Source organism: Amyelois transitella, chromosome 16, assembly GCF_032362555.1.
Source record: "Amyelois transitella isolate CPQ chromosome 16, ilAmyTran1.1, whole genome shotgun sequence".
Lineage (NCBI taxonomy): Eukaryota > Metazoa > Arthropoda > Insecta > Lepidoptera > Pyralidae > Amyelois > Amyelois transitella.
This window is the reverse complement of record NC_083519.1, coordinates 7517733-7538817: the sequence shown is the minus strand read 5'-3', so window position 1 is coordinate 7538817 and position 21085 is coordinate 7517733. Positions and strand designations below refer to the sequence as shown.

The following is a 21085-nucleotide window of genomic DNA, read 5'->3' as shown; positions in this document are numbered from 1 at the left end:
GGTGAAGGTAAAAGAGTAGAGTTCAGAATACGTAGAGGTGCAGTAGAAGAGTATTTTAAGAAATTTGGCTTTACCTAGACACGTCTGCTGTTTTCCCTTTTTTATGAATTTATGCAAATCCTGGAAGTCACATTTATCCGATAACATTGATCAGTCACACTGATACAGGACTCGCTCACAGGTCGTTCAAACCTAGAACATCACTCATCACTTCTATTTTACCTGCAACGTTTCCTATGACACTCATTTAAACTCAACTTACTTACTTTTTTACGCAAATAAGTAACACAGGCACTCAAAAACTCATAGTTTTGTACTGTAGTAAAATTTTTTGCTCATGATTTATTAGATATAAATATTTTGGTACATTGGTTCCGAAACAATGTTACTTATTGTTCGGCACTTTTGTACAAATATACCTAGATATAATATTTAGTTTTGATGTGTATAAATTGACAAGACGGTTAAAATAAGTAATCTTATTTCACGTAAACATTATTACTTACTGCATGTTTCATTTATAAATATAAAATAAAAAATAGGCAGGTCTAGAATATACATTTTCAGTCTGTCTATCTATCTTTTCTCGTTGATTTAATTATTTTGTCTTTTCTCTGGTCTGTTTTCTGTGTATCTTACTGCTTCATGTTTTATTTTCACTTAGATTTTGCATGTTTTCACTCATATTTGTGTTTTCTTGTACTGTCTCTTCTTATTAAAATTTATTCTAATATCTACCTATAATCTTCCTTAAAATTTTATTTTCAACTGAATATAAATGAAGATGTTTTAAATAGCAGAAATTAACAGCTTATTAAAGAAAAATGAAATAATGGTAGAATACCAGCGTTCGTATGAGGAAAGGTTCTTCGAATAACTGAGGGTGCATGGTCTAGGAGCAGTACATCGACGGCCGCGGTGGCATTTGCCGTTGCCACTTCAGCTTCCTCGAACCCTCGCTCACCGCCGCCTACTTCTCCGCCAGCTACGAGAAGAGATTCGGTCATTTCCACTGCAGCCACGATGAGAGTTCTTAACGTTTTGAGGTGAGAAATTGAGAACATTACGACTGAAAATCGAGATAAGTATTAACTTTGTTGTTTTCTTTTGTGGATGTGGATGACAATTAAAGATAAATGCAACATTGAGACTTATTTCAAACATCTTTGTATGGTGTAAAAATAATATCGGAGTACTATTTTACGAAGTAATTCCACTATAGTAGTCAACTTATGAATACGATTACTTCCCAAAAGGCATTGGATCTCTAAGCACTCATACGACTTCTGGTCGGACGAGCGTCTCCGAGGCCTGACCATAGACTTCCTCAAGGATATAGAAGGCAGCCCGAGCCTGCTGCCAGCAGAACACAAAGCCGCGGTGCAATTGTTGCGTCTATTGGAACGTGCTCCAGATCGCCCAGTGGATCTTCAGGCGCTGTTCGCACCGCCACCAGTAAGTTTATGTTACTCTTTGTTAATTCCATTAAGCCATCCACTTGATCGTGGCCATTTGGTCTTTTTGAGATTATTGGCTCGATTGTGAGAGTTGAACCTGTACCTCTGTACAGCACGTTTTGGTGCAACCACCAACGATCTAAGTCACTATTATCTTTGTTTCAAATTTAATAAATCTTGACGGCTTCGTCAGATGTAACTACTAAGTGTGCTTACTTGTGACACACAAAGGGAATAAATCCCGACTAGGGCATGAGGGAAGAAGACCTATTTATTGGTCTGGGTCATGGATGCTTTGTTTGCCATAACACAAGTCTCGAAGTTACATTGGGGCTTGCACAACATGTGTAATTTACTCCGTAGGTATGTATTTATTTATCTTGCTTGGGTACTGTTTTGTAGATTTTGATCTATTTTGATTTTAGGTTCCAACAAAAGAGAGTATTGAAACGCTGTCTGCACTTGAAATAGCTGAGCAAATGACATACTTGGATTACCAAATCTTCAGCTCTATACATTGCGAGTAAGTCATTATATTACATTACCAAATTTTTCTTTCTGAAGGAGCCCGGAGTCACCTTTTCTCTATTACCCTGGATTAGGTAGGTCGCAGGTTTTTATACGAAGCGACTCCCGGCAGGCCTTCGTAATCTTTGCAGGGGAATCTAACCCTGGAGCATGGTAAAAGTTGCACTAGAGAAAAGGCAAGGAAGATGATAAACACATTTTCAATACCTATTCCCTTAGTCGCCTTTTAAGACATCAAGGGACACACTTATGGATTAGCGAATGGCATGGCACAATTATCATATTCTCCATAATAGGAGATGAAAAGATCTTTGATCTAAAAACAAATTAATGTTTTAACAGAGAGTTCCTAGGCCAAGCGTGGACAAAAGCGGACAAGGCGGAACGCGCGCCACACATCTTGATGATGACAGCTCACTTCAACCATATCTCTAATTTGGTCATCTCGGAGATACTCAAAAAGTACACTTTAGTTGGTAAGTGAAAAATGGTTGGATTTAACCTCCGCGAACTTATTACACCGAAAAACTATTCACGAACGTTGATAGGACTATGTCTCTCTTCCTTTTTTCGAAATATATATATAAATTAAAAGAAAATAAACGTTCGTGAATTGCAGATTTTGTAAAAAGAGGGATATAAGGAGCACCCATAATCGCCTATGATATAAAAAAGTAATGAGCATACTTAGAGGAAGCAAGGGGTATTGTCACATATAGCTTATGAATATTATTTACTTTAAATTATTTTAATGCCTAATGCAATTCACTACAACAAGTCAACTAATGCACACCTACTTCGCCGGCCAGTATTTTGCTATAAAATTGTGTTTTATGTTTTATTCACTAACGTATGTAAGTGTAAGATGACACAGCAAAGTTAGTTAGCTCAATTATATAGTCCACCCGTTCTGCATAGGTAGGTATATGTATTTAAATTATAATTGTGAACGGTGCCACCGTTCCTATCGATTTTTTATTAAATAAGCAGGTGATATAACGAGACTTTTGGGAATGAGTCAAAAGAAAATATACAAAGGTACCAAGAAATGTCAGACATAATGTAGTTATAATAAATCTAATACAGGTCGTGTAGCAGCAATAGAGAAATGGGCCGCTGTGGCGGACATCGCCCGTTGCTTGCACAATTTCAACGGCGTGCTGCAAGTGTGCGCGGCACTGTCTAACACCTCGGTGTACCGGCTCAAGAAGACTTGGGAGAAAGTGTCCAAAACTGTGAGTGGAATTGAATTATTCGTCAATTGTCTAGCTATTTGTAGGCGTAGGGTATTCTTAATTAATTCGGTTCGGTTTTATCTTCTTCGATAAATACTTATTGGTATCGATATTGATACATTCTCTTGTAAATTATCCATTAGTTGCATGTTGTGACTTTATTCTTCAATAGTTACTAGATACAACAATATACCTAAAAGTAAAATTAATCATTTTTTTACAGACAAAGCAGACTATAGAAAGGATGCAAACTATAATATCATCTGAATGTCGATTTAGAATCCTAAGAGATGCGCTTCATAGGTAATTATATAGTTTACTGTCTCTTTAATCTTTTGAAACTTTTTATGTAAATTTTTTTTCTTATGGCTAGTTTATTTACTTACAAATGTATATCGTTGCAGATGTGATCCGCCATGTATTCCATATCTGGGGATGTATTTGTCAGACTTGTCCTTCATAGAGGAAGGAACTACAAATTATACCCCTGATAATCTCTTAAATTTCTCAAAAATGAGAATGGTATGTATGATGGGAAGCAGCAAAACAACTTTAATCGAAATTCTGCTAATCTCAATTTAAATTGGCTTACTTTTCAGATCGCACACGTGATTCGAGAAATACGAAACTTTCAACAGACTCCCTACAAAATTGATCACATACCAAAGGTTCGTATTAACTTACAGGTTAGATTTTAGGGTTCCGTATCTAATAGGTAAAAACTTGACCCTGTTACTAAGCCTCTGATCACTGAAAATTGAACAATTGCATTGTTATGAACGTGTATGAAGCGAAAGAAGTATGCAAGGATTGTGAAAAGTAGAAATATGTAGTCTCCACTTAGGCCGCCGGAGAAGAGGCACGACTTGACGTATGAATGTTACATGATCGTTCCTGTGATTGATTTGGCAAGGTATGCGACTTCCTGCTGGACCGGTCGCTGGTGATCCCCGAGGAGCGGCAGTACACGCTGTCGCTGGAGCTGGAGCCGCGGCCGGCGCGCGGCTCGGGCGCGGGGCTGCACTCGCACTCGGCGGCGCCCGCGTCGCCCGCCTCCTAGCGCCGGCGCCGCGCGTCCCTCGCCGCGCTCGCGCCGCTGCGGCACGAGCGCTAAGGACGCGCGACACACGAGTGCTTACAGACTTGTTACGAGTATGGTGTTATGTTCTGTCTGTACATTGACATTTCGCTTCATTTTCGCTCGCCACACCTACTTCCTTTAATTGCCTTGGGCTAAAAATGGTTTAATCTGACATTCACACTCGTACTCTGCCGCGCCCGCCGGGTCCGCCTGGTGGCGCCGTGTGTATTTCACGTTAGTTGCTATTATTGCCAATGAGATTTTCTTACTCTTCTCTAAATGATGATGACGCTGTCTTAATAGTAACTTTGCCTTCTAGCGTTGGCAGATCTTGCACTATTGCGGACAAACTGTTCCTGCTAAGTAAACTAATATGTACGTTATTAGGGTATGATATAGCGTTAGATTGACCGTTAAGCTACACTTTTATCCCGCGCCACATAAGAGGAGTGAGGCTGTTTCAATTATAAACATTGGTGGTGCAAAAACACTATTACAATTCACTAAACATAACACTAAATTATTCGGTCAGAAGAAGCGGCGCCCCCTATTCTAAAACCCTGCCCACGTGTTAGGCGCGCGGTCCTTAATAACTCCTTTTATCAGTCCCTCAAAATCAATGGTGTCGCAATTCAAATTTAAATGTCGTTTACTAAACTTAAAACCCCCTTACAATCTGTCGGAAACATAAAATTTTATGCTAAGCTAAACAAATTAACAAAAATACAAAAATAATTTTTTCCTACATATTTAAACTCGATATTGTGTAATTTATAAGAAAAAGCATAGATTTAATTATGTAAATTAACTTTTACCTTGTTCCGAGTCTTGTTAAGTGAGAATAATAATAAAATGGTAAGTATCTTGAATATAATTATTTTGCATAAATTTATTGTATGAATATGAATTATAAATTGTTAAAAAGTGAAAGAATTCCTGATAACTCTATTTTTATACAATTTCTTCGTCAATTAGGTAACTATTTAAAGAATTCATGAGACATATCACTTGAAGCCATTATGTGACTTGTCCATGTTATCAATAGTTTTCTTTGAATTCTAAGTAGCAAAGATTAAAGTGATTAAACAGGAATTAAAGGAATGAATAAAATAATTTCATGTATATTTAATTCGAAATTAACAAAATTCTACATAATATTATTTCAGATTTAATATAATATTGTTGTTGTAGATAAATTTTACTTTAGATAAAGAACACGTTAGTGGGAAAAATGTAAATACCTATTTAAATAATTACTTATTTTATAGGTATATGGTAAGGTAGCCATCTCAATAATGTAATTAAGAGCTAACTATACGTATCTAAAGACGGGGGTGGCAAGACACATCCGAATTGACAAAACTTAATATTTTGGAGACTCCGTTTGGGTGACGGCCCACTCTTGTATTTCCTCTAATAATAAGTTAGTCGTGTTTTGATCTCAGTCAAGTAAGTAAGTAAATTATTCGGTAAAATGTTTCAATATATTGTGGACGTGGTTGTTACCTGTTACCTATGGTTGTTGATGCGATTTCGACTGCTTTTATACAATGTCTTTATATTTCGCTGTTGGTACCTTGTGCTTGTTAGTTAACATTTATCATAAGTTTATACTCGTAAGTTACCCCATAAATACTTAATATAATACGTGTATTGTTAGAGATTGTTTATTGTTAATTTTGTTTAAAGATAAATTTTATGCAATATAAAACAAAAAAGAAATGAAAAATGCACAAAACGTGCTAGATCGTTTTACCTAATAATACATAAAACATACCTATTTTATGGCTAGAGACGTGCTTCAAGCCGAAACCTGATAATAAAAAAAAATAAGTTCTATTCTATTACATTTTAAGTAGTTAAGTATAGCCAAATTAGGTGCCGGGCAAATTAGTTGCTAGACTAAGGAGGTTAAAATGATTAACCCCGCCTATTGTGGTAACTAGGACTAGTAAAATAAAGAGATCATATTGGAAATGAGTTCTAAATAAGAAAATCTCAACAGACTGTAAATAGCTCCGTGATGGTACTTCTTGGCTTCTGGTACTTTTATCTATTTAAAAACTTACCTATGTACCAAACCTAAGTTAATTTGTTTTAAGGATTTTGACTAATATAATGGAAAATAATTCATGATTATGTGTTTATATGAAAATTAATCGAATTTTATAAATACGTCAATATTTCATGACTGATTTGGACTCGGAAAAAACTAACTTTAACTAGTTTGTTAGTTTTAGAAGTGTGTCCACAGTCTGATGAAACCTAACGTGATTTCAAGTGAGAATAGTTTGATCTGTAAGTCTTTTTCTACGTCCTTTTCTATGACATTTAACGTTAGTGTTAAAATGAATGTTAGGCTCCTACATGTTGTAGAATGAGTAATATTACATATTAAATGTATTAATAGAAAGAAACCATGACTGGCTTATCTATCAGTGCAAGATCCAAACCAATAATAATCGGACTTCGATAAAAATGGTATGTTGATACTTAGATATAATAAAGAAGGAAGGGAGAATTTGGAATTTTCCATAAAAGTGTAGCCACAAATAGACGCTAGTTTCTAATAAATCCTTCCTACTAGGATCCAAGAGCTGAAGATATTTTCCATCTTCAATAATGTTAATAAATTCAATTTTATGTAAAAAATTCAAAATATCACTTACTAGGTAAGTAGTTAAGTTGCTACTTACCGAAATGATTAAAAATATTTGAATATTTTCCTCTTTAAGCTTAAATATGCACAATTTTGAAAAGGTTTTAACACTTCAAAAGGCTGTCAAAATTTATGTATTAGGAGAAATTAGGTTTAAATTTTGTTCATTGAATAGGGTAAGATTTGTCCCCCTTTTATAAATATTGTCTTCCTTCTTTACCTATCATTTTCTTGTGTGTAAGTATTAAATAGAATATAAGCTAATAATTTGAATATTATTCACATTTAAATCATTATGAAACTTATGAAAATATAAAGTACTAATACGCTTCGATTTTAAATCTCTTATGAATAAATGGATAAGGATTTTTTAAATACGTAATGGATGTTGAATATCTCTTCTGAACTACCTCTTCTCACAAATTCTAAATATTATCGTACCTATAAAGAATTGTTGTTAAATGTTATAAAATCTAGACGCTCAACACTTAAGTCTAATTTAAATATTTGTATCATTAGTAAGTATAACAATCCTGAGTTAAATGTAATAGAGAACAACACAGAGAAATAAATTATTATATTTTTATGTAGATACAGTATAAATATTATGAATTGTAATTTCTGTAAATCTATTTTGCTAATAAGCACATAAAATACTTTTGATACAACTTACCTTATATTTGTGTAAATCTTGCAAATTAATAATTGATCACATTTTAGTGTAGGTATTTACTAAAAATTAATAAAATATTTTTAAAAATAGAATATTTTTGTTATAAAATGTACTTAAAGTCAATCAGAATATTAAAACAGAATGAGTGTCTCATATAAAATTACATGGGCAAATAATAATGGTGAGTTACTTTGATATTTTGTGATTATCCTGAGTCTAATTTTAATTTACCTCCACGATTAATAATAAGGAAATCCCTAGAATTATATTTTCCCTGGCCAGTTCTTAATTATTATAAATGTAAACAAGAGAAACTACTGTTTTTAAATTAGAAAACCTATATTTTTGACAAAGTATATTATTAACGGAACCATTAAAATACGACATAATTTCTTGGCGATTTATTATATACATTTTTAATAATTTACATCCTTTTTATGCTGAAAAATGTGATCAAAACTCTTGTATTCCTAGCAAAAATGTTATTGAATTAAAAACAGACAAAGGTTAGTCCGTATAAAGATCTAAACTAAGATTATGAATGTCCTCAATGATTACTTCAAATAATGCGATGATAAGAATGTTATATAATATTACTTCCCATCGTTATACGTTATGAAAATAGATTAGAATTAATTGGATGTGTTGATTAACATACATGTATACAGTATTTAGTTGCTCATGTGGCTGTTGTTGTTGACGACCCGACCTCAAACAATTGTTGTTTTCTTCACAATAAAGTTATCATTGTAAAGTTTATAGTTTTATTGACATATCTGTTTTCATTGATGTTTGTCGTATTTCCTTACTCTGTGCCAAAATATATGAAATTTGATGAATAACTTTGAAGGAAAAATCTTGTTCTTTTTTATACTTACCTTAAAGTATGAATGATGCCTTGGACGATAATACTCGTAGATGTGTGTGTCATATAAAGTGTTCAAAATATATTAAGGCTATGTTTCTAATTCATGTAGAGCCAGGCAAACTTTAATTAACTTCTCAGTTTAGTGAGGTATAACTTGCTCAGTTTAACTGAGTTATACTTTATTTTAAATGGGCATATCATCATACATATATATTCCACAACATCATTTAAATCGCTGCCATCATAAGTACTGTTTGTCCAGAGAGTATTGAACTGATAAGTCGTTAAAATATAACGCAATTTATTTATTTTAGTGTTTACTTAACCCAAATGCCGTCATCCACAAGTGTATATGGGCAAAATTTTTATGGGAATCAGATCACACTATTACATACACCGGAATAATATTTTGGCTACTCCAAAATGAAGTACTGGTCATTAGTATATATGTATATTTATATAATCTTTTTAGGTACACAGGTATAGGATTGAATGCAACGAACTTGCATGAAATAAGACAGACATGGAAAACACAATGACGTTTAATACCCTTTTATGTCTTCAACACATAACTCGAATAATAATTATTAGCAAAATAGCGTCACTTATGCATTATTTCTATCTGTTTATCAGAAACTTACACGTTATATAAATTCATAACATAATAACCACATACCTACCTACAAACAGCGTCGCTTAAGTATTTTTTCCACTATACAGTGACAGATTTCCGTGCACGTAGTCACTTCACACTCCTACTTCGCTTATTTATCCTTTCTTATCACTACTTACTACAAAAACAGACTCGCTTAGCTGTTTTTACTCATCGTCACTACACTCGCTACTTATTTATTTATCCTTCTTCACTTCACAATAACATACTTGCTTAGCTTTATTTTCTTTGCTCATCGTCACTACAGTCACTACTTCTTTTGTTATCCTTCTTCACTTCACAATAACATACTTGCTTAGCTTTATTTTCTTTGCTCATCGTCACTACAGTCACTACTTCTTTTGTTATCCTTCTTCACTTCACAATAACATACTTGCTTAGCTTTATTTTCTTTGCTCATCGTCACTACAGTCACTACTTCTTTTGTTATCCTTCTTCACTTCACAATAACATACTTGCTTAGCTTTATTTTCTTTGCTCATCGTTAGTACAGTCACTACTTCTTTTTTATCCTTCTTCACTATACTATTACAGCCTCGCTTTCAGTCTTCTCCGCCTCGGCCTCCTTCAGTAGCTGCGCTCTCCCGCACATGCGCACGTCGTCCGTGTAGGCAATAACAGCGATGCACACTCCAGAGATCACCAACCACAGTCCCCCCATGTAGAATGTCAGGTCCCAGGAACCAGTCAAGTCGTACAGCATACCTGCAAAGCAACCATTCTTAACACGTTTTTGCTTTTAAGTAAGTATTACTATTTAGCAGAGACCAGAGAGCATTTAACTTTGTGGTCATAAGACAATACATTGATAGGTTACCTAGCCAAATGGGAAAAACAGAATTTTAATACTTATTTTTGTCATGTTCGTCTGTCCGTTCAATTGTCACAGCCATTCTTTTTCTCAAATTTTGATGGTAGAATAATAAGAAAAATAAATATTTTTTTATTAAAAAATAACTTACCCCCAATAGGCGGTCCCACCAAATGGCCAATCCCTTGACTCAATAATATCAGTCCATAAGCAATAGTGAAGTGATCTATTGGCATCAGTTCCATCAATATAGCTGGTGTGTAAGAGTAGGAGCTGGCGAAGGATAGACCGAAGATGGCAGAGATTACGGTCAGGGCCCAGTAGTTAGTGATGAAGATGGGGTAGGCAGCAACAGACAGACCGCATATGGTAAGGCAGATAGCGTAGGTCTTCGTCACATGGACCCAAGGCTGATCCCCAGCCCACCCTAGGACAACCTGCAAAAGTAAAAAGAAACAAATAATGTTGTTATCTTATTATTGCTAGTACCTATATCGAATTATGTTATGAATTCTGGCTTCAAAAGCGATATTAAATTTTCCGAATCCGAAATATGATTTTGGCCAGGCACGCTTCATGGCAGTAGAAACTATTACTTTAAGTACCTAATGCCGTTAGCAATGTTGTTACAAATGCTTCTTTTTAAAAAAAAACAATAATAAGTAGGTACTCATTAGTGCGTTTTACCTAGATATGAAAAATCGAGAAATCCTCACGAATGCTCTATTTCGTTTTTCCAGTAATTTGTACTTTATTTTTAAAATTAAATCATGGAGATATACTAATCGTTGATCGTAAATCAGAAGTCGGCTGCAAATAGATTTTATTAATCTATAAGTAGATACTCTATCAGCCATGAACTGACAAAACAATAACCAGATGGGAGCGCAAATAAAGATTGAGTCACGAAAAAGAACATTATGGATATAAATATTAAATTAAAAGTTAAACATTTCTGTATATTATAATCGTCAAAATAACTCTTACCTATTTATTATTTACGGATTTCAAGTTAATTTTCTTTGAAAATAATTTCAGCCCAAGGAATGAAAGAGAATTTTCGGAATTAGCTACTAACTAAGTGTTATGATAAAAGTATTTTGATACTTATTTAAACTTGTCAAAACTTACTATTCCGATCGCACTAGCGACTCCAATAATACTGATCATCATGGCACCGCCATCCATACTACTCTCAGTCATGTAAGATTTCAGGAAGAAGTACGGCACGATGAACCACACGGAGAGAATCAGGGAAGACAGGTTGAACATGAGGAAGTGAAACTCGGTGAACATCTTAAAGTCAAAGGTGTTTTTGACCGTGTCCCAGAAATGATGATACCAGCGCTGAAAAAAGTAAAATTTGTATCAAATTAGTTCGGCAATCAAATAAGTATTAAATCACCAGAGTTTTCGCAAAATTATTTATTTATTTATTAGCAATGAAAATTAATCAATAAGTATGTTTGTTTTTACGACTATTGTTAGGTACCTATAACGTACGCGCGTCGCTGGTTCGGTCAAACATTCAGATTTAGCAAAACATTTAATCTGTTCTATAACAACTTACCATTTCCTCATCAGATTCAGAACCTATTGACCACATGGAATTTCTATATATGTCTGGTAAGGATGAGGCTCTTAATTTGTATCTTGGAATATTCATCATTGCTCCTCGATACATAATGGTATTCCTGTACAAAGGCATATCTTTAAGATAGTGGTGGTCTGTAGAAATTTGTCTTGTTATCCAGTTAGTTGATGGAGGAGGATCTTTGACATCTCTATGAGAAGTGTGGTGATGATGATGGTGACTTTTATTTCGAGATTTTTCTACATGCGCTGATTCATCTTTATTATTTTCTGTAAATTCATTTTCACCGTCTCCAGATTTCGCGGTATCATGTCTATTTTTATTAAGTTCAGAATCATCTTTAGGTTTCTTTATTTTGATTTGCACTGGTAATTTAGGTGTCTCATTAGTTGTTTCCTCTGATGTTCTTTCGGTGTTAATGTAGGCTTCAGATTTCCGCCTTGTAAGTAGATCTGGATAATTTTCTAATATTATATTGTACAGTTGGGTGTTGTTCATCAATTTTTCTATCACTTCTGTTGGCACCTGAAAAACGTATGTTCAAATTAACGTCAATATGAATTTTAAGTAGGTATAAGGTGTAAAAATAAATTCTAGTTGTAGCGTCCACCGAGGCATTATATAGTCAAGCCGAGTGTTTGAACCTTTTTGGCCATCGTCACGGCTTTTTGTAGACACATATTTTGCAGATATTAGTTATTTAAGTTTATATATTTTAATTCAACTTACTTTTTCTCTTTGTTGAACGAATGTAGGTAAATGAATAGCGGAATGCATTCTCTTATATGTAGGTTCTGCATTCAATTGAGTTGTATTTTCTAACTTTTCGGCTTCAGCAATAGATTCAGCCAGAGTAGCTAAAATGTATTCAGGACTTTTCCCGCTCTTCAATAAAGATTTGAGTTCCTCTGAATCCAGATACACAGATTCGCCTCCTACTGATCTCGAGGAAACTGAACCACCGCTTGATGATCGCCTCGATCTAGCTTTGGATAATTTACGTTGTCTCTTCATCTTTATCTTCAGCCACTCTGGGTTTCTCATTAAAGCTCCACAAACGCACATGTTTAACAAAGTGCCAGCCAATAAAATAACAGTATTTCTCCAATCGTATTGTTGTAGAAAATATTGCGTCATTGGAGAGTAAATTAAAGTTCCGAACCCGATGCCGCACGAAGCCAGTGACACGGCTAAATTTCTCCTTTTATCAAACCAAAAGGCAACTGATACGACAGCTGTAACGTATAATATACCCATGGCAAGACCGCTCATAAATCCGAAAGTCAAACAAAGCATTGCTACGGAATTACTTATAGCAGCTAATAGAAAGCCAATTGTCGATAGGATACCTGCAATCATTGTCATGATCCTACATCCATATCTGTCTACCAATGCACTCATTATTGGCCCGGCTAAAAGTGGAGTAGCTATAAAAAGGCTTCCAATTAAAGACGTCTTTGACTGTGTTGTTTCAAAGTAATTTGTAAATTCTTCATGTAATAATCCAAATGAGAAAGCCAAGCCATCGGCGCAAGCTGATACAAGAAAAGCTGAAACTACAACTACCCAGCCCCATCCCCCATCGGGAATCGGCGGTAGTTTCTCACTGTCTGATTCATCAGAGCATATACTATCCTTATCATCCAAACCTTCAAATTTGACTCTCTCTACAGGAGGAGAAACATTTTCTTTTGTATAGTGTGCTAAGATTTCGTTTTCTTCCGATTTTAATGAATTGACTGTATTCATGTCTTCTTCGTGTTTGTTACTATGAGAATTTCTATCTGGCGACTCATTATCTTTGCCGTCTGTCATTGCTATCTATTTAATAAGTAGCTCGACGTCTACTCATTACGCTACAATTTTTCAGGACACAGACTCATATCTGTAAAAAAAAGACAATGAGAACAAAACAAAAATTTGTAAAATGAACTTTATAATGTAAAGTTTCATTATTCATTCATTATTATTAAACTCCTCAATTACTAATTATATATTAAATAATTATTAGTTTAATGATGTACTTCATTTAAGTAAGTATACAAATCACTATTTCATGAATTTTATAATATAAGTAAGTATATTTATATTTAAAAATGATGTGTTCCTTATTAAACAAATAATTATTTAATATATAATTAGTAATTGAGTAGTTTAAAATTTTTAAGTTAGATATCAAATCAAGTGACAAATATAAAGTAGGTACCTATTGTGATAAAGTGGCAGAGTATTTTAAATAATCGTATAGGTACCTATTACAATTATCTATAGTGGGTACCTACCTAACTACAAATACGTATTGCTACCTATTCTTCCAAATACAAAAATATTTTTTGTAATTTAAGCAAGGCTAGTCTAGTTTTGTTTAATTAAAACAAAGATACTTATTAGATATAAGTTCTTTTCGTGTCTTTTTCTTTAATGGTTTAGCTGAACTGTGGGCTTTAAGTTTTTTTTTAAACTGTTCGTTCTGTCTACTCCACAAAGGATATAGACATGATCATAGGTATGTGTGGGTAAGTCATCTAATTCAGCTCAATAGCTGATGGAATTAAGATTCTGTAAAGCCTTTATCTTGACTTTTACAATCTGCGTGAAAAGAGAAACAGTTGGCACACTCAAAATTTTGGGATCCTCTTCATTCGCCTATTTTTTTTTAGACTATTATGGATTCGCATAATTGTTTTCGCATAATATGTTTTGGCCCTTTCGGCCGTCATGGCAACCAAACTTCGCAACCGGTTGAGAAAAAGACATTTCAATTCCTTATCGGCAACTAGTTACGAATAAGGATTTTTTTTTCTTTGTAAGCAACTAGTTGCCAACCAAGAAAATTTTTATCGACCATGGCAACTGAGTTTCTCAACCAGTTGTGAAAAATGATTTAAAATTCTTTCTTGACAACAAGTTGCGTCAAAAATAATGGGAAGTAATGGGTTGACAATCTTTGCGGTCAATCCGTACTTATATTAAATCCTATTTCTAGAATTACTGGCCAGGATTATTTTTCCTTTTAATTGATATATGTCAATTAAATAATATGTCATTAATTTTCCCTGTCAAGTCAGTACACATATTTTGTCGCGAACTAGCCTCGCTTGAAAAAAAACGAATTTTATTTCATTGTGATGTCTACTTCAAACATATATCCAAATTCCTCTACAGTAGAATATATAACTACAAGAAGAGGAGGTGTATCAATATTACATGAAGGACGCCGTTATCATCGTAAAAAAATATATAAAAATGGAGACTCATTTTATAAATGCTATGTTAAAAATGGATGCAGAGGTAATTTAACCATAAATGCACGAAATGAAATAATTAAAATAACAAAGGAACATGACGCAGACTGTGAAGCTGATATTGGAAAAAATTTAATTTTGAAAAAGATGGACGACTTGAAGCAAAGGAGCAGTTGTAATTTTATATCGATTCAAAAACAGTATGAGGATGTTGTCAAAGGACTCAAAAACGACGGTTTTCAATTTATAAATAAAATACCACAGTTTAATAACATAAAGACGGGATTATATAATGAAAGAAACAAAGTTTTGGGCGTTGCAAAGTCACGTTTTAATAATTGTCATGATTTTATTGTACCCACTAAATATAAAAATTTTTGTGTTGCTGACTACGTGGATGACGATAAACGAATCATCGTGTTCTGTTCTAATGAAAACAGAAAGGAGATGAATAAGTATCATCATTTTTACGCTGACGGCACTTTTAAGTGTTGTCCGAAAGGATTTTATCAACTATATTCAATACATGGATACAATAAGAATAACAATTCAGTAGCTCCTTTAATTTTTGCTCTGCTGCCGGATAAAAAAACAGAAACATACAAAGTTTTGTTCAGCCTAATCAAGACAAGCATCGGTTGGAACCCCCAAAAAATAACCCTTGATTTCGAAGTGGCAGCAATAAATGCAATTAAAAAAGTATTTCCAAAAATTATATTCAAAGGCTGCTACTTTCATTTTAATCGTTGCTTATGGAAAAAAGCAAAAGCTTTAAATGTCAAATTAAGAACCGAAAAGAGGCATGTTGCACGGTGCGTTGGTTTAGCTCGTCTTCCTGTTCAATACATAGAAAAAGGATATGAATATGTTATGAGCAAAAACCCTAGAAATCCATCTGACGGGTTGCAAAAATTTAATAAATACTTTAATAAACAATGGATAAAGAAAAATGAAATGATGATGTCTTGCTCTTGTGGTAACGAAAATATAAGAACTAATAATAGCCTTGAAGGATGGCATGCGAAAATTAATAGATATATTGGAAGAAAATATCCAACGTTGCCACAATTATTGGATATTCTGTCAACAGAATATAAATCTTATGATTTAAATATTAAAAGTAAAAAGAATAAAGAGTATAAGGCAATTGACGAGGAGATTGACCAGGCGTTGAGTGAATTAGTAGAAAAAAAGATATCTGTTGGTCACTGTTTGGAGATTATTAGCCCTTTTGCAATTTCGTTTTAGCGGTTTAAGTCACTCAGTTAATATAAATAAATGAACACTATTAAAATATATTTGTTTTAATATAACAGGGACAATAACCGCCTCCGTGGTGTAGGTAGTGGTTTGAGCGTTCACGAAGTCACGGGCTACAGCTAGTACGAAATCTATGTACTTATTGATCAGTGTTTGTATTCGATGAGGACATTACTACATTGTTGCGTAAGAAGAAATTAAATTCTTATACTGCAACTAGTGTTTTTGAGAAATTCCTTGTTGGCAACTAGTTGCTTATAAAGAAAAAAAAATCTTTATTCATAACTGGTTGCCGACAAAGAATGAAAATGTCTTTTTCTCAACTGGTTGCGAAGTTTAGTTGCCATGGCGGCCGAAAGGGTTTTGGCATAGTACTTCTATCGCATAGTAATATTTTCGCCTACTACTTTTTAGGCACAATACTCTATTGGAATATTCTGTGTTGGAATAATTTGTTTTAGACTAATGCACATTATTCATATTATTCTTAGGACTATTCATTATTTGTCATAATTTAATTGTCATAATTGTCATTTGAATAAAACACAGTTTCAAAGTTATCATGATATATTATTATTTCAATCATTTAATATTTTACATATTATTAAATTTAAATATATATCATGCAATATATATTTATTAATATATCCATTCATTTGAGGTTTAGATTACTGGCTATGGCTTTTAGGAAATCAATTTTACTTGTATAATCATTTTTCTGACTAATAATTATGTCAATACGCTTCAGTTTATCGCTGTATTTCTTCTTTTTTTTAGGTGGTGCTATTCCGAGTTGCCTCTTTTCAATTTCTGTGATTTGGTGTGTTATCTCTTGGGTAATCTTTCTTGCTAAATAATAAAACTGGGGATGGTGTTTCCCCACGAAATGTGTATATCTTCTTGGGTTAGTTGGTGTGTACTCCATATTGCCGGTGGAAATTGTGGCGGAGAAGTTGAAGTACCCCACACATAATATTGTTCAAACCACGTCGCTATTGGTTCTGGAAGAAAAAATACGTATCAAATTACACCATATACGTACGTCAAATACCTACCTACAGCACAACTTTTTAACGTTTAGGTTAGCGAGGAGCGAAGCGACGAGCGTGGCTAGGTGGACATGAACCCCCCGCACGAGCCGAGCGAGCGAAGCGAGCGTGCCGCGGTAGCGGCCGGCGAGTGCCAGAACCGACTTTAATAAGGCGTTCCCAACTCGGACAAAACTAAACTATGTAGGCATACAATCATTTACCTGTTGGTGATGTTTTTGTTATTTTCCATTCGTCAAAGTATATTGGTATATCTGACTCTTCCAAAAATGCCAAAGCATACAAACATTTAATTTCCTGTTTAATAGCAACTTTTCAATGTGTCATTTTATGCATTGCGCATTATTTATAACAAGGATAATACTTTTATGGATTTTGGAATGATGCTTATTTATTATTATGCTTTTAACTATTTATGTTACTTGATATTAGAAGTTTCAATGGATATGGTTTTTGTATTTGTGCTTTTTGTATTTATGCTTTAAAAATTATGCCTAATGATTACAATGCGTATTGATGTTTCTGCGTAAAACTACGATGCGTAACTATATTAGGACAAATATTTATATGCAATCCAATAGAGAACCAAAATTTTTTCATCATCCATCCATTGCTGTTGACGAATTTCACGCATAAAAATGTAATACTGCGAATTCTTTGAATAAAATTAATACTATTGAAATTGAAGGTTGAGGTTGCGCTTCGTGTTACACGAAGACTCCCGTCTGATTTTGATGATTGAAGACTTCACTAATTCGTGGCGTAGTATTTGACAACATGAAGCGTGATATTCGTCAACAGCTTCTTCTTCCTTCCCGGTAGCTTCTTCACTCGTTTGGAGTCCGGCGCGCGCCTTTAGGCCACAATCATGGATTGGGTAAGTCTGTTGGATTCAATTCTGGATCGTACTATCAATGCCGTCAAAAAAATTATGCCGCGAATTATACGGATACTGTTAAAAAAGTAAGTAGGTATAATTGTAGTTGATTGATTACTTCATCACCCGTGTGGCCTTGACAAATACGACCAGCTAAGCTGACATTCATTCAGTAGGTAGTAACACTTGTGTGAATTTGCGGGGATGACGTAATTTTTCGTGTTATAATTGTATGCTGTTAGGTTTCGCATTCGGAAGAGATATTTGTATGTTTGTAAAATTTTACGAATTGAAATACAATGTTTTTCGTATATTTCCTTATTAGAGTTAAGTAAATTATAAATAAGAAAGTCTGTCTGTTATGTATTTACGGCTAAACCGCTGTATCGATTTTGATAAAATTTTGTTCACGATTTGTTTAACATAGGCTTTAGCGGGTGATAGGGCAGGTAACAACTAGGCACAAGATAAGAAAAACAAAGAAAATTGTTAATATGTTTTGTTAAATACTATCGTAAGAGACACGAGGTTTTAATTAGAAATTGAAATTAAGTGTTCCACAAAAGAAAAATGACTCAGTACCTACATACTACCTGGTAGAAAATAATAGAAAGTATCAGTACCAAAATAGGTATAAATTATTAACGTTTCGGTATTTTTATTAACTAGTAAATTATTACCAATAGAGTAAAGTACATTAAATACAAACGATTGAATAACTGTACGCAACAAATTTCCTGAATTTTGCGTATCAATTAACACATCACGCTTGACTATCTAATTGTTCATTAGCCCAAAGAAACACGAGGGTAAAACGAACATTCCATAAATAACTTAACCGACAACTTCACCAAACAAAACTTTATCAATTCTCAATCACGCACCTTCTGGCGACCCATACAAGTTTAACTAAACTATGTAAATAAAACCACGAGCACGAACCGGCGTCATGGTAGCGCCAACATCGTCAATACACTGATAATTTCGTGGCGATACGCGTACAGTCAACCGCATATCAAGTAACCAAGCATGGAGCTAAATAACGCGGTAAAAGAGTCGAATTAACAGTAAATTTGGGTAAGATAATATGCTGTTGACTGTACCATACAACGGGCAGTGAACGATAAGGGGGCACGCATACTGATGGCGCCGAAATGATGATTGAAAACACATGTGATTTTAGGGTTACACACAGGGACTGATGGGTTTTCTAAAAATATCAATTCGATTATCCAAATAATACAGTGTGTGGAGCAGTAATATATATAATCTTTGCCTCTCTGATAAACTTCGGTGAGTTGTTTACTTTTATACCGATAGGTCCTTTAACCTCACTAAGTAGTTGATATAATCATTCATACAATAAGGTATTATTAATCTGTGATTCATACGGTCTACTATGAAGTAAGAGAATCCCATGCCAGGAAGGCCGAAGTCAGACAGGCAATTTAACCCAAAGAAATTCCAATAACATTATAGGATGTCAGTCAGATCTGGAGACAGTTCCAGTTGCATCCTCACCTCTCTAGGGAGGATCCCGAGTGTGCCGGTGCCCACAACCCTGGATTTGGTACTTAAGGTAGGTAAGTTTCATAACAAATGTAAGTAGTTAGGTATATTAATATAATTCAGTTGAGATTTGAGTACGAGAAATTCTTCTATGTGAAAAAATATTAACAACGGCTCTCCCAAAAAACGTAAGCAACACGCATTTTAAGGTTTGTCAAATTGGATTTTTCTTCAAAGACTCCAATCACATTTTAAGATTTAAAAATAACTTACAATACAGTTATTTGTCATGGTCACGCATCGCATCACAAATTGTAACGAATTATGTGTATCTGTAGAGGTGTATAAAAATGTCCCATACCTACCTACATGGCGAGATTCCGAAGCAAGCGATAATTGTTTCTTTACCATTCACGGTGCAATACAAATAATAATATGAACTGAAATCTAAATGTTAAGAACTGACCGATGATACAAGATTATTACAAATGGAATTTTTTTGAAAAATATTGATTGATCCTATTCAATAGATCCGGTAACACACGACACAGGAACTGTCGCAGTATGTGCTGCCCTTAAACTCCCGAAATAAATTTAGGAATACCGCTCGCCTGGGCATAACGGTTTTAAATGTAGCCATAAGCACGCTGTTGCTGTTATGCTAATTAACTCCGGATGGATGCACTCGTGCGCAACTGGCATTAATCTAACAAAGATGTTATATTAATTAGGTAATTACGAGTAAGATGATAAACGGAGATAACTATTTATACTTAACAGCTACATTTTCAGATAAAAAACTAATTTACCACTACTTTTATCTACAAACATTCATATTATAGGTAATTTGATTCTCTGTCTGTCTGATCTGTGTCTTTTTTAGGCGATGGGCTAGCAACCTGCCACTTTGAATCTCAATTCTATTACGAGTCGGGCGGCTGAACGAGGCCTTTCAGTCTTTGCCAGACTGTTGGCTCTGTCTACCCCCTAGGGATATAGACGCGAATATGTATGTTTGTATACTTAATCTGATTGACTGACATATCAACGCACACAGACGCACAACGCTAGCCGCTAAGTTTGGAAGATTTGGCATTTACGTACCTACATAGTTTCCTCACGTGGTCAAGGTGTGCAGTAAGCAGGAATTTTCTGAAATCCCCGCAGGAATAGATATTAAGGACATTTTACGTTTTATGCGACTGCCCTTGACAGCGGAGGATAGTAATTTCACAGATTATACTTAAATTAACTATAATAATCAATACCTAAGTATCCTAAGGAAAAGAAGGTCATTATTAAATAGATCTTTAACCCTTTGTCGTTTATTACATTCATGAAAAAGCAAATTTCAACATTTGATAGATTTTAATGCAACGTGCAATGAGTAGGTAGATAGGTAAAAACTTTGACCTCTATGAGTCAGTAGTAGCTGATTAACTACTTTAATAAAATATTCAGATTTCTAGGTACTTGTAATATAATAGGTATGTAATAAACCTTCCTAATACAAAATAATCGATCTTTTGTCTAGTCTTGAAGGCGACAGCGGCGGCCCGTGAACGA

General features: G+C 34.2%; 2 protein-coding genes across 3 annotated transcripts in view; one reads left to right on the top strand and one right to left on the bottom strand.

Annotated features, from left to right (window-relative positions):
- Positions 1-8475, top strand: part of LOC106129565 (ras-specific guanine nucleotide-releasing factor 1) — a 32464-nt gene extending 23989 nt beyond the window's left edge. Inside the window, exons 24-32 of the mRNA XM_060948661.1 lie at positions 897-1046; positions 1257-1455; positions 1883-1980; positions 2328-2461; positions 3072-3220; positions 3444-3523; positions 3625-3742; positions 3820-3888; positions 4134-8475. Of these exons, the coding sequence (XP_060804644.1) occupies positions 897-1046; positions 1257-1455; positions 1883-1980; positions 2328-2461; positions 3072-3220; positions 3444-3523; positions 3625-3742; positions 3820-3888; positions 4134-4280 (1144 nt within the window). The 3' untranslated portion in view covers positions 4281-8475. The remainder of the gene's footprint in view (positions 1-896; positions 1047-1256; positions 1456-1882; positions 1981-2327; positions 2462-3071; positions 3221-3443; positions 3524-3624; positions 3743-3819; positions 3889-4133) is intronic.
- A 552-nt stretch (positions 8476-9027) lies between these two features.
- On the bottom strand, positions 9028-18998 carry LOC106129678 (monocarboxylate transporter 14). 2 transcript variants are annotated; one of them, XM_013328300.2, is made up of 6 exons: positions 18895-18998; positions 12309-13464; positions 11556-12104; positions 11117-11332; positions 10137-10422; positions 9028-9879 (listed from the first exon to the last, which is right to left on the bottom strand). In XM_013328300.2, exons 2-6 carry the CDS (start codon positions 13392-13394, stop codon positions 9695-9697), a joined length of 2322 nt encoding a protein of 773 aa, XP_013183754.2. In that variant the 5' UTR covers positions 13395-13464; positions 18895-18998; the 3' UTR covers positions 9028-9694. The 2 variants fall into 2 exon arrangements, with proteins under 2 accessions (XP_013183754.2, XP_060804643.1); XM_060948660.1 differs by having other exon boundaries at positions 18953-18972.
- Between the last annotated feature and the right edge of the window lie 2087 nt (positions 18999-21085).

Coding starts and splice junctions, on each gene's coding strand:
- LOC106129678 (XM_013328300.2), bottom strand. CDS start 13,394: ATGACAGACGGCAAAGATAATGAGTCGCCAGATAGAAATTCTCATAGT. Junction 12,105..12,308: donor TCGTTCAACAAAGAGAAAAA/GTAAGTTGAATT, acceptor TACGTTTTTCAG/GTGCCAACAGAAGTGATAGA. Junction 9,880..10,136: donor GGTGGGACCGCCTATTGGGG/GTAAGTTATTTT, acceptor GTTGCTTTGCAG/GTATGCTGTACGACTTGACT.